The 13,122-nt window shown below is 43.3% G+C and overlaps 1 protein-coding gene and 1 long non-coding RNA gene across 8 annotated transcripts in view; one reads left to right on the top strand and one right to left on the bottom strand.

The window, feature by feature from the left end:
• The window catches only part of LOC123327390, a 72,456-nt gene extending 60,767 nt beyond the window's left edge, over nucleotides 1–11,689 (bottom strand). The window contains exon 1 of the long non-coding RNA XR_006542136.1: nucleotides 11,312–11,689. This is a non-coding gene — a long non-coding RNA (uncharacterized LOC123327390). The remainder of the gene's footprint in view (nucleotides 1–11,311) is intronic.
• Nucleotides 1–13,122, top strand: part of LOC6725097 (optomotor-blind protein) — a 56,770-nt gene that overhangs the window by 20,866 nt on the left and 22,782 nt on the right. For 4 of the 7 annotated variants that reach the window (XM_039298161.1, XM_039298162.2, XM_039298163.1 and 1 more), the window contains exons 3-4: nucleotides 2,262–2,375; nucleotides 2,437–2,599. In XM_039298161.1, coding sequence (XP_039154095.1) covers nucleotides 2,262–2,375; nucleotides 2,437–2,599 — 277 coding nt within the window. The remainder of the gene's footprint in view (nucleotides 1–2,261; nucleotides 2,376–2,436; nucleotides 2,600–13,122) is intronic. The other 3 variants (XM_039298164.1, XM_039298166.2, XM_039298167.2) reach the window with 1 other exon arrangement.

Genomic DNA, 13,122 nt, shown 5'->3' on the forward strand with positions numbered 1-13,122 from the left:
CCGGGCTAATTGATTAGCCATTAACCCCTATGTGGGCCTGACGAGGACAACTGAGCGACACCTTAACACTCAAGAGCTCAGCAGAACAAAAAAAAAAAAATAAATAAAATAAGAAAACAAAAATAAAAGAAACGCAGGGAACGCACTGAGCCTTAATTAAGCTTAATTATGGGCTCATGGGCTCCTTCTCGTTGGCGTTTTGCGTTGCCAACTGCCTTCAACACTTTTGGCCGGGGGAAATTGAATTAGCCGTGGTGGCTCTCCGTTAAAATGTGTGTGGCAAAAACAAACAACGACGCTGGGTGCTCTGGTCAAAAGGTGCAAGTTTTACACGTAACGATTTGCACGAACCTGAATCTCGGTTTCGGTCTCGGTCTTTTGGGCCAGAAGTCTGAAGTCTGGCGTCTCCGGAGCCAAAAGAGCCTGTGGAACCAGCACAAACGAGAGCAAATCGTTTTGTTGTCGAGCAAGCCAGGCTTTTCAGTCCAAAAAAAAATAAGAGAAAAAGCTGCTGATGCTGCTGCTGCTGCAAAAAAAAAAAAAAAACAGAAATACGGCGTGTGGTGTGGGCCCAGGAAACTGGCTCCAAAGTCGGCCTCGCTTGGGGCCATGTCTCTGGTCTTGGTCTTGGTCTTGGCCTGGTCCCTGGTCTCTGGCCATAACAAGCTGCCAACAACTGGCGCCAAGTGCTCAATAATGTTAACGAGCTATTCAGTTAAGACAACACACACACACACTCTCGAAAAAACAAAAGCCCAGGCAGCGAAAAAAAAAAAAGAAAAGAGTCCAAGCCAAAAGCCAAAAGCAAGGCAAGGCAGACAGACGTGCCTTCGTTCCTGGCAAATAAAAAATAATTTGCAGTCGAAAAAGGCAGGCAGACACCCCCTCCCCCCACCACACACACACACACACACCTCCCTGGAAAGGGGGTGCGCTCTCCACCAAATAGAAACATCCTCGGTTCTGGGCTCGCCCTCCTCCATCGGTTCAGTCTCCAAACCTCAGTCTTCAGTCCCGTCCAGTCAGTCAGACATCACTCAGCTTGTTAGCCCTCCTTCCACGCCTCTGGTATCCGAGGAGCCAGCCCCCAGCCCCCGCTGGCCATCCCCACACGAAGTTTGTTGGTTTTTATCAAAATGCAGTCGCAGCTGATGATGATCTGTGAACATGAACAAGACGTTCGTTAAATTTGATTCATGAGGCGCTCTCGCTGCGAGAGTCCCAACCTCAACCTGAATCTTGGGCACTGCAAAAAAAAATATACATATATGTAGATACTTTAGTCTGGCATGGCAGATAAATGCACGATCTTCTTTAACTAAGCGTCTCCTAGAATCTATTAAGATACATCTATACCTACAAGAAAAGTCCTAGTGGCAAACTTCGCTTCCAATACCCATTTTTTCGCCCAGTGCATCCGTGTTGAGCCTGAACCCGAACAGCGATTGAGTGATTGCTACTTAAAGTTATAATTTTCATATTTATGCCCGTGTGTGTGCAGGGCAAGATCTCCTCTGGCCAGCGTAGATGCCCCTGCCCCTTTCTCTTCAACTCCGGACTCCTTTTTGGGTGGATGGGATGGCTGGGCTGTTGGTTTGCTCCATTGCTCGGTTCTTCCGAGAGACAACGACATCCCATCGCATCGCATCGCCACGGAATCGCCTGTGTGTGTTCCCCCTTTTGGCCGGGGCATGTAATTTTCGAGTTTGCACATTGCCACCAACATGGCTAATCAACCTGGCCAAGAGGAACCTGGCACTCTGCCTCTCTTTTTAGCCCAATTTGAATCCGAGCGGCGGGAATCGGAGTGTCGACGAACAGGGGGAGCCGGGTGAGCTGCGAGCTTGGAGTTTGCAGTTCGGAGTCGAGCCGAAACAATTTGTGGCTTGGCGCCACTTGATAGCCCGACTGGTCTGGGGGTTTTGTTTGCTTTTGCTTTTGGCCAACTCGTAGTCCGAATCTGATAATGATGATGATGATGATTGTGCGAGTGCGACTGCGGCTGCGACTGCGGTGGAGAGCAGCGATCTTAGCCGGACGGATCATCTTGGCCCCGAAGGTGGGCCCCTGAGAACCAGAACGTGGTCTTGAGTCTCTGGCTTTATAAGCCGCACTGATTAATGTTTTATTTGATTAGCCCGAGAAAATGACCATAGCCCCCCCTTTGATATTCTCGACCATCCTGACCGTAGCACACACCCATCTCTAATCCCTCATTTGGCTCAACTCCTTATTCTTTTTTTCCTTCTCACTCGTTGCAGACAAATGTTTCCGCAAATGAAATTTCGTGTTTCGGGACTGGATGCCAAGGCTAAATACATCTTGCTACTGGACATTGTGGCGGCGGACGATTATCGTTATAAATTTCATAATAGGTGAGTTTGAAGAGATCCTATTGAGGATCCTATAATCGTTATAATCGTTACGTAATTACAGTCGCTGGATGGTGGCTGGCAAAGCGGATCCCGAGATGCCAAAACGCATGTATATCCATCCAGATTCGCCCACAACGGGTGAGCAATGGATGCAGAAAGTTGTTTCATTTCACAAATTAAAATTGACCAACAATATTAGTGATAAACATGGATTTGTAAGTACTGTACGTCTTCTTTGTTTACCGCATTAGTTATCTAAGATACACCACAATCACACCTACAACTAAGATAAACACGATCCAAAACTCAACGATACCAAGGAATTCAACTGGATTTACAATTATTTAGCGTCGCCTAGTAGCGGTATTAGTCCAAAATTAAGCGTTATTTCTTGATAGTTGTTAGTGTGTGTGAGACTTTTTTTAATTCTCTAACAGTAAGTGCGCACTTTAGCTGCAGCTCATCCATTGAATTTCCTGTCTTAAAAAGTAATTAACTCATTCGCCAATGAAGCTTGCAAGCAAAACAGTACCACGATTCAACGGAACTTTAGCACATCAAAGCGAACTTTATCTAGGCCCCATATCAAAGAGCCTGCGCCTAACACTCGGCACTTCAAATATCATCTCCAGCAGTAGCCCCCCTCATTTTTTTTTTGTGCTTATCATTGCGAATTTGCATGGCATCCGACTCGTTTTCGTTCGGGTTTGCACTTTGAAGTATATAGTAAGTACTCCATGGCTGGCTGGCTTATCTAAAACTTCTCACACGCATGAAGCGAATGGATAAGCCCGGGAATCGGATCGCCGATTCTTGCAGGGGGGCGGGGGCTTACATAAAGGCGGTCTGTAAATGGAAGTAGAGGGGGGGCGCCAGGCGAATTGTCGGTGGACTTTTCCATTTGAAGGCCGCGCTCGCGCGCTTCTTTTGACTTTGTAGTTATGCCGACGCCGATCGCGTAAATTTCATCAACTGCTGGGCAAATTTTCATTTTTATTGATCGGACGGTGGTGCCCACCCGTTGCGATATACACATATATATACTATATATCTTTATATATATATATGTATATCTTTCCCGCTCTTTCTCCTGCGTTCCACGATCATTATGATCTTGGGCGGGCCATGTGGTTCTGCCATGTGGTTCTGCAGTCTTGTGTCATGTCTCCGCCTCCTTTTCCTTCGTTTTTTTCTTTATGCCAGTATCTCTTGGCTCGTTTTGCATGGCGAGTCATAAATCGCACAGCGAACAAGCGGCGGATAAGGGCTGGCTACTCCTCCTCCCACTGCAGCCACTCCAACCGCTCCGCCGATCCCCGGACAATTGGACAATCCGTGTCTCGTGTCCGGCGGTGTGCGTGGGCCTCCGCCTAAGTAGCCTGTGTTGGCCATTAATTTCGCTTAGTTCAAACGGCAAATGCCGACGCTGCGTGTGGTGTGGCCAGCGATTCCGAATCGGTGTCCCAATCGGTAGGGCATTTATTTAATCAGTGCGTTCTTAATATATATTGGTATTTCCAGTCAATATTTCAATGAAATATAGTCTCGAGAGTCTTAGCCATGAAATTGTACTATATTCGATATTCAGACGACATTAAATGGTAATAAAATACAGATTCTCTATTCTTTATCGTATTTCCAACAAAGTATATAGACTAGCAAAAGCTAGAGCTAGTTTATTCTACACTTTCTTGGAAATAAAGTCACTTCTTTCCAAGGCGAATCACTCGGGGTAAGACAACAGCCATAAATCAATATGTAATTTACTCAAATATCGAAGATAATGCTGTTTAACTTTGATAGTTTCTGGAAACAACAACACCAACCCCCGTGTGTCGCCAGCTGTTGGCGCTCTCAAAAGCGTTATAATCATATAATCATGGGATAGCGCGGAGACCTGAGCGTTATTATAAAGTCTATAATTTAACACTTTTTGCGGTCGCTGTGGGGTCAATGTGGGCGGTGGTGGGTGATTTTATATGGGCGATTTCTGTTGTACTTGTGTCTACTTTCAGTGCTGCCTGCTGCTCGCTGGCTGCGTGTCAAAACAACAACGTCGCAGGCCTTCAGAACTTCAGACCCGCAATTCCGTAATTGTGGCCCACCTTTGTTCTGCCATACATATATACATACATATATGTACATATACTATATAGCCAGCGATTCATTTGGATGAGGTGCCCCAAAGCGTTGCGGAAACGGAAGCGGCTTTTCATACATTGAAATGCACTTAGCGGGCGGCAGAAAACGCGCGCGTTTTTAAACGCCCTTTGCACTCGCTGAAATCGTGTGTATGTGTATGTATGTACGCTTGTGTGCTGTGAGCGTGTGTGCGTGCTAGTCGGCCATGTTGCCGCAAAAGAGCCACCCTAATAAGGTATAATGAACCACCAAAGGGTCAAAGGGGGTGGGTCAACGGGAGGGTGGGTTGCAGGCGGCAGGAAGGTGTCGCCTAATACGTTTAATTGTTGCAGTTCAAGTTGGGACACTCTCTGCTCCAATTAGCCACCCCAACCGCTTTATTTCATTATTGGTTTCGGTGAAAATCCCTCAACAAGCGAAAGAGAAATGCACATAAATTTTTCACAGTGTCCAGAAATTATGCCGTCTAAGCTGAAAATGGGGGAGAAAAAGATGTGAAGTACGGAGCTGGGGCAAACATGTCTGCTGCCATTAGTTTCCCCATAGTTCAAAGCATAGTTGGCCATCTTCTGTGCCCATTCAACCATGGAGAAGTGGTCTGGAGCATCATCCCAGCCAACGTATTTCCAATCCTCAGCATCCCATCCCATGGATTGCCGAACCGAGCAGACGAAGCGAAAATCAACAGCAACAACAACGAAAAAAAAAAAAAATGCTGTCCGAGGAGAGGAACTGAACGGAACGGGTTGACAAACTAAACTCAAGTGGAGTTCCATTTCCGGACACGAACACGGACGCAAATCAAATTAATTGAGGCGCAAAGCACACACACTCACACACACTGGAGAGTCCTTTTGGCCCATCCTTGGGATAAACCGTATTGTACCTACGCCGTTCAACCTCAATCTCGGGCAGCGTTCTCTGGTGGTTTTCTTGAAACAATTCGCTTAGAAAATCAAAGGCGGCCCGCAACTGCACGTGTGTGTGTGTGTGCGTGTGTGAGTGTGAGTGTGTGTGTGCATGGGCAATGGGATATGTTATAAGGTAGATGGGATATGGGATATGGCCAATTTGTCTGCTTTAGACGCGCTCTTTAAGGGCCATCCCGGGGTCAGGTAGTTAGGTGTTGCCCAAAATACAATTTGAAAGGCTCTTTTGAAGTTGACAGCCTCCGATTCAGATCCAGATACAGATCCTTGCCATCCTTGGCTCGTGTGGTCGAAGGTCTCTAAAGGATGATGGATAATATTGAAGTAGAGTGGGGCGGCTCTGCACTGAATTGCTTTCAATTGAAGTGGATTGGAGTGGATGGAATGCTCATTGTGCCACCAATTAGGCACTGACAAAGTCTAATGTCCCTTGGCAACGAACTTGATCACCTCACTGCGAATCGATATAACTATTTTTATGATTATCAAGTGCTTTTATGAGTGTAGTCTCACAATGCTGAGGGTGGCAGATTTAAAGCATACTTCTTTATTTAGTTAGTAGTTTTATTTCCGTTAATCGATGAGGCTGTGCGTTCTATGAGCATCATTTTAAATTCACATCAGATCTTAAATACTTGTAATTAATAGGTTTCGATCGGTAGGCTCCTGTCTCTCGCATCTCTTGCTGCATGCGTAAGGGTAAGCAACCCCTGGAAATGCAACCCCCGAATTACTAAGCCATTAATGAGGATGCTTCCTACCTAACGATGATGATAACAATGCTGCTGCTGCTGTTGCAACCACAACCGCCCTTTGTGCCCATCTATATGTACATACATGTACATACATAGGTGTATACTTAAATGCCTGATTTCTTATCTAATGCCTAATGCCACCGCTATCGGGCGACCATATCGTATCATGCGGTGCCCAAGAGTCTCAGTCCCGGTCGAGAGCAAAAGGGTATCATTGCCTGGCTATCAGTGGCGATCAGCTAGATTAGGCCTGCTGTTCTCCGCCGTTTTGCCAAGTGAAAGGAGCAATAACACCGGCAAGGCGACAGCAGCCCAACTTTTTTCTCCTCGGTTGTGGATTTTTTATTTTATTCTTTTTTTTTTGCAACAGCTGGTTATTTGTGCCTCTCTGTTTTATTTTGTTTTTTGTTTGAGAAGAAACTGGTCTGAGCCATCAATCATTCAACTGATGGAAGCCACACGCAATTTGCCGGAGGGCGTAACTCGGTTTGGAGCATGGTAATGGGTTTGCGAATGGGAATGAAACCAGGTGGGATGGGAGCGCAGATTAAGTTGGCGCTTGTGATTGGAAAATCATATTTTTAAGGTGCTCCTAACTCCGTTTTGAGCCTGGAGAACTAAGCATTAAATGGCTGGGCGAGATTTCAGTGCTCCTCTTTAAGTAAACTTCTCATTAAGCACGTAATCGCATTGAGGAAGTGAAGTATTAAATCCACTGTTATAATTGAATATTGTATTAGCAGTTGATTAAATGGTAGGCATTTCTTAAAGTTAGTATATAAAATATATAAAATGGTATGTGAAATGCGACGATTAAGGATGTTCTTGTGAAATCCCAAAGCTCTTCAAGCGTTCAGTTATTTCAGGACCTCTCCATTTAAAGTGCTGACGTTAAGGCCCTTGAATACGCGAGGCAACAAAAAAAAAACGAAACTTACCCCGGCAAACTCTTCAAAGGCACAAATTTCTCGTCTCCCTTGCGCGACTTCATTTGAATATTAAAAAATTCCAAAACACAAAATGGAATTTTTATTTGCGATATTTTGTCGCACCTCAGCGACAACGTACTTGCCACCTCGTTGTACATTCAACATTTTAGTAGTGCCACCACCCCAAAAAAAAGGAAACCGAAAAAAAACTGACTGTGGACGGATCTCGGTTTTAATTTAACATAAAAGCGCGTTCGCCATTAGGCGCTCAACCAACCCCTCTCGAAAATAAAATAAAATATAAAATACATATATATGTATATATGGTGCGGGAGGTGAAATTTATGAGGCATGCTCAGGTTTTTATTAGATTTTAACTAGGCCTGGCGCCAGGACATTTTTTTTTGTTCAGGGCCAAACCCAGGAGCCAAACGTGCCAAAAACATTAAATATGTTAATTAGTTTCAACGCCCGACGACCACAGCAACCTAAACTAAATGTTCCAAAATTTGTGACAAAACACCCGAAAAAAAGGAAGAAAAAAGCAGGGCTTTAAGTGCCGCTGGTCACGTTAGCCTCGGTTTTTGGATCCGGATCCAAGAGTAATATGCTAATGCCCCAGGGGGGTTCTAGGCGCCTTCTAACCTGGCTAACCCCGCTGAACCCCGCCAAATCCCTTAACCCTTACTGCGATGGGCTTGGCCAGAGTGAGATTTCGATTTGGCCTGGCATTTTTGGGCTTATCTACATCTCTGCTTGTCCGCATTTGTGGAAAACACTTGGCACAGATAAGAGGCAGGAAAATTTTGAAAGCCTGCCCCCAGAGCTGCGAGGAAATTAATTAAGTGGATGTGCTACTCAAATATTAATCATCTTCTTAAAACTTCAATGCATTTCGTTCATAAAATGCGAATCAGCTGTTCAAAACAGATATATATATATATATATAAATGCACCCAATTATGTGGGATATCTATTCGTGGATAATTTCAGAGGGCTGCAACCGATACCTACTGCCTACTTCGCCCAATCCCTCATTAACATCGCGCCACAAAGGAGAGAAGTCAGCAATGGGCCTCTCAATGGCAGTTAATCCCCTTGATGATTAGTTGCGGCCCGCCCCTGGATTCTTCTCGTTTCGATTCGATTTTGCTGATGGGATCGGATCGTATCCGTATCGTATCGTATCGGATCGGTTGGATGTTGCTGAATGGCAGGATTATGCGAGCCACAGCAACAAGATTATCCTATCCTAATATCCTTAGGGTGAAGGTAGTGAAAAGGCGCATCTTGGCCTGGGATCCTCGATCGTTGTCTAACAACATAATTAACCAGACCCACGCCCACTTTTTCCTCTTTCTTTCAACAAGCATGTAGTGTACACTTCGTTCGCCTTTGAGTTTGAGGTTTTCGAGATTGCTCATACGCCACGTCTCCCGCGGTGCAGTCACCACAATCTTTGGGCTTCTTCTTTTTTTCTTTTTTTTTGATTATTATGTATTATGCTGGATTTCTTTATTGTCTCCTTGCGCTGCGGTGCATGTCTAAACAAATGCTTAGAAATTAAGGGCGCGCGACGACAGCTGAAGACGAGTTTATGATGCCAGGACAATGCACACATGCTGTGCTCAGGATCCCGGGATCCCATTGTGCGGCAAGTGTGCGTGCAGAGCGATTAAGACCCCTTGCTTCTCTACCCCCAAAATCAAAAAAAGCAAAAAAAAATTTGTATATTTTCATCTCAGTATCTTGTCATTCAGTCACACAAGCATACAGCAAATCCAAGTGAGCAGCGCCAGCTGGCGAGCAAAGCCAGCCATTGTTTGGCCATTGTTGCCAAAAAGGAGATCACAGGAAATGTGTTTGGGGGCGGCACGTTGGCTTTTCCATTAGGCCAACGCAAATAGACAAGCTTGACTTGGATTTCCATCCCGAGAGACAGGCGGAGAGGGGCGGGGAATGGATTGGGCCGGGGCACAGGAAGTGCAATATTTGTCTGGCAAATAGATTTCTAAACGCGACTATCAACTCACAAACGCACTTTGCCCCGAAGTGTGCCTCTTACACAAGGGAAAAATGGTTCAAAATATCTCAAACTATATAAAAATATATAAAAAATGATCGTAGAAGTTTGCACACCTTAAAAGACATCGAAAAAAAATCTTAAAAAATTAAACTGAGACATCAATTATTTAGTTTCTTCAAGTGTATGTCTTCTCTGTCTGAAGTAGCGCCATCAGATCGCTTGGAATGGGATCGTTATGCCATCAGATGCGTTATCTATGGAGTGCCTAAGTCTGAGGTGACAGTTAAACACCTCAAACATGCTACCACATTGTGTAAATCTCTATTGGTATTCAAATGTTTGTTCCCAACTCAGACTGTCTGTCGTGCATCTTTCATCTGTTTGTTTGCGTGTTGTCTGTTTGCCTTTGTTTCCATTTGAATTTAAGATATTTGCCCGTGATCTCTGGTGTTGTTTGACTTGTCTGCAAGTCTGGAGAGCTGTAGATTCACATTTCGAATCGGATTCATATGGAGAATCACCTGCTGCAGCCACTAGAAAAGATAGCGCACTCAGACAGCTTGCAACACTCGAGTGGGACGAAAACGGAAGCTGCCTTTGCTGGCGCCTGAAGACTAATCTTTATAATCTCTGAGGTCATCAGATATCAGGCCATTATCTTGGTCTTTGTGTGGGGAGAATATTTAAAGAGAGATTTGCCCATTGCTGTGGCATCATTTTCTCTTCGACTTTAAAATGCATCATTTTTTGAGTTAAAATGCCAAATGAAAGACATTGGAAAACAATTAAAATATTTCAATAAAAGCACTTAGAATTCTTCTTTTGAATATATTTATATTCTAGCGGCGCCACTGGCATATATGAATATACCAAAAAGTCTGACGACCTTTGATCCCCTTGTTGATCTTTACTTAGTCGCAACGTTGCCGAGATTCCCAAAAAAGCCATCCACTTCTTTCCCTCTGTTTACCATCGTTTATCTATCTTTGCTTTGGGAGATTCTTTCACTTTGACTTGCGGACAAGTGAAAGTCATTAACCAGAAAGACGCCGGTTGAAAAGATGGTTTTTGAGAAGCACCAAATGCGTTTCCAGAATAAATCACTAGTACCATTTATTAGTTGATGTTATAAACCAGATTGACACTCCTATAATTTCACTTGCCTGTTTGATTCGATTATTGGCCTGATTTATCGTCGCCATGCCATTAACCGTACAGAACTATAGTTAGTATGACAACAATTATGGCAACAACTTTAACAACATCCAATATGCAGACAACAACGAGAACAACTTTGATGTTGCACGCAAATTCTGTGTTGTCTCTCATTATAAACGTGGGGCGCCTGTGAAAAAAAAGCGTGTTGGGGGAAGGGGGGTGTGGTTGTCATAGATTGATAGTTGCTGTAGTTGAATATGGTTAAGGTTCTGTGTTCTATGAGCTTACTAACATACATATGGGGTATATCACAACTCCGTTGTGGACATGATTCTTGCGTGTTGACAACTAAGTTGTCTCTGTCAAAGCGTCAATCACTGGGAAAACAATTTTCAAAATGTATGAATAAGTGTGTTTATTTGCATAAAGGAAGCCACGGCGATATGTGAATGATAAAAAACAGTATAGAAAATATAGAGAAAACTTGATTAGACAAGGCACACGCACAAAAAAAAAAAAAACAAAAAATAGGATAAATATGAACAGAGGGGGAACAAGCTATTATTGGGATAATTAATTGAATCAATCGATGCGATGCCGCTGGCAAATGGAGCGAAGCCGTTTCTTATATATATATATGTATATATTGCACTATATTTCATTATTTTCTCCCCGATAATTTACACACACGGGTCAGCAGCAACAGCAATAACGAAATAATAACCTAGAAAATGGTGGGCAATTATTGTTATCGTTGCACCTCAGCCAGATGATGATGATGATGATGATGTGAGTCCGAACTGAAGCGAACCGAACCCTGATCTATGCACAGAAAAAAATAATTCACCACGTTTAGGAGTTATTCGAAAACGCAATCTTTGAGTGTACTAACATATTAGGTTTAAGGAATTTGACTAAAGGTTAACCCAATAATAAATTAATTCATTGAAGAATATAAAAAAATGAAATGTTTTTCGTTGTGTAGAGCAATATTTACCTGACTACCTGGTGGAAAATAGATGAATGACTATATATGCCCAGACTAGGGCGTTGCACAGGGGGCGTGGCAGCGGCACAGTGGGGAGATAATAACCCCGTTTTGTCTTGTGGCGCAGTTTCTTCGCTCCAGCGAAAATGCCCACTAAAAACTGAAAAGAAAATTATATTGAAATTAAAGACTTTTAAAACGTGAAACAACAAGCATTTTAAGCTAAATATTATGATAGCCAGAAATAAAATATTATCGTTGTCAATCAATAATACCACTTATTTGCATGTGAGATAAAGAAATCACAGCTTTAAGCATTAAAAACTTCTTTCTGTCTGGCTGGCAGTTAATGTTTTCCTCACTTTTTTTTCTCAACTCCCTCGGGCGTTAACCACATTTTCCAGCTTGTTGATAAATTATCGCTCTTAACGAGAAAAGCGCATGAAATTGGCACCCAAAACGCCCAACGAAAAATACATTGCACATGCAACTCAGGCAGGCAAGCGCCGCCCGTCATAATTACCAAAAAAAAAAAAAAATAAAAAAAAAATAGGGAGAAAAAACAACAGTATAAAGAAACAGAGAAATATTAATGAATTATTTGGAAAAACAAACGCCACGGGTTAGCGGTGTTAAGGCGGGGGGGCTCAACACAAAATTAGGCATTTAATTGTCTCGGCCACATAGCTCTTACCAATTTATACAGAGGCCCTCTGAAAAACGCCAGCTGACAGGCGTCACGTTGGAAAACCAACAAAAATTTAACTGCCAGCGATGAGGCACCAACCAAAAACGAAAAACGAAAAAAAAGGTGGAAAAGGCGGAGGAGGCACATGCAACGTCGACCCTGGCGCCACAAAATGGGCGCAACGTGGTCAACCACGAAGAAAAAAAAAAAACACAAAATAATAATACAAATAAATACTAAACTCCAGAAGGAGAAGGAAATTAGTATGCGTCTGCGGCGGCAACATCATTTTTCGATGATTTATTAAATGAAAAATTCAACCTGAGGATCCTGACGATTTCTACACGCGTCTCATTATTAAATGAAATTATACTTTTTATTATAGATTATTAATAATTTGTGACACGTATTCGCTGCTTCCACCGAAAGCGAACGAAAATTCAACGGGGAGGGGGTGATATTGGTGATTCTGATTCCGATTTCATTCCCGACGGGCGCCGATTTTGATTCGATTCGATTCGTTTTGATTCTGAACCTGAGTCACGCCATCCTCGGGAATGTCCGATCAATTTTTCGATGCGATGCGATCACTGCTAAAAATACAGAAATCAATGCCATGCCCAACACAAAACACAGAACAACCTCGACGAAATTGCAATCAGAATTTATTCAAGGTTGTATAGTTAATACATATATGTTTTTTAAAATATCGAACATGGCAGAAAGATCTTCCTTTGGCATGCACTTTGTAATCGGAAATAAGCTGAATTGCTAGAGATCTCCTAGCTGAAAAGTGTCTAGGCACCGAAAACACCCTGTACTCTAGCAAATAAACAAATATTTTTTGGGCACGTGAATAGATTTTGTATTTGCCCAACAATTTAGCTTATTGTGAGTCGGAGGATTGAAGATGGGAGCTTTGGGGGCAATGGTGATACAAGTGTCCATACATATGGACATACATATATGACCGCCTAATGACCGGCTTCATTTATTGATGACGATTATAAAGCAATTTGTGCAAGTCAACAATTCCTGACCCACTGGCCGAGGTGGTTTGAGTGGTTTAGTTCGACTGTGGGTTCGGCGGTGCAATGGGCGCTTTCCAGTAATTAAGCGGGCGACGATCGAC

The sequence above is a fragment of the Drosophila simulans genome, chromosome X, assembly GCF_016746395.2.
Source record: "Drosophila simulans strain w501 chromosome X, Prin_Dsim_3.1, whole genome shotgun sequence".
NCBI lineage: Eukaryota > Metazoa > Arthropoda > Insecta > Diptera > Drosophilidae > Drosophila > Drosophila simulans.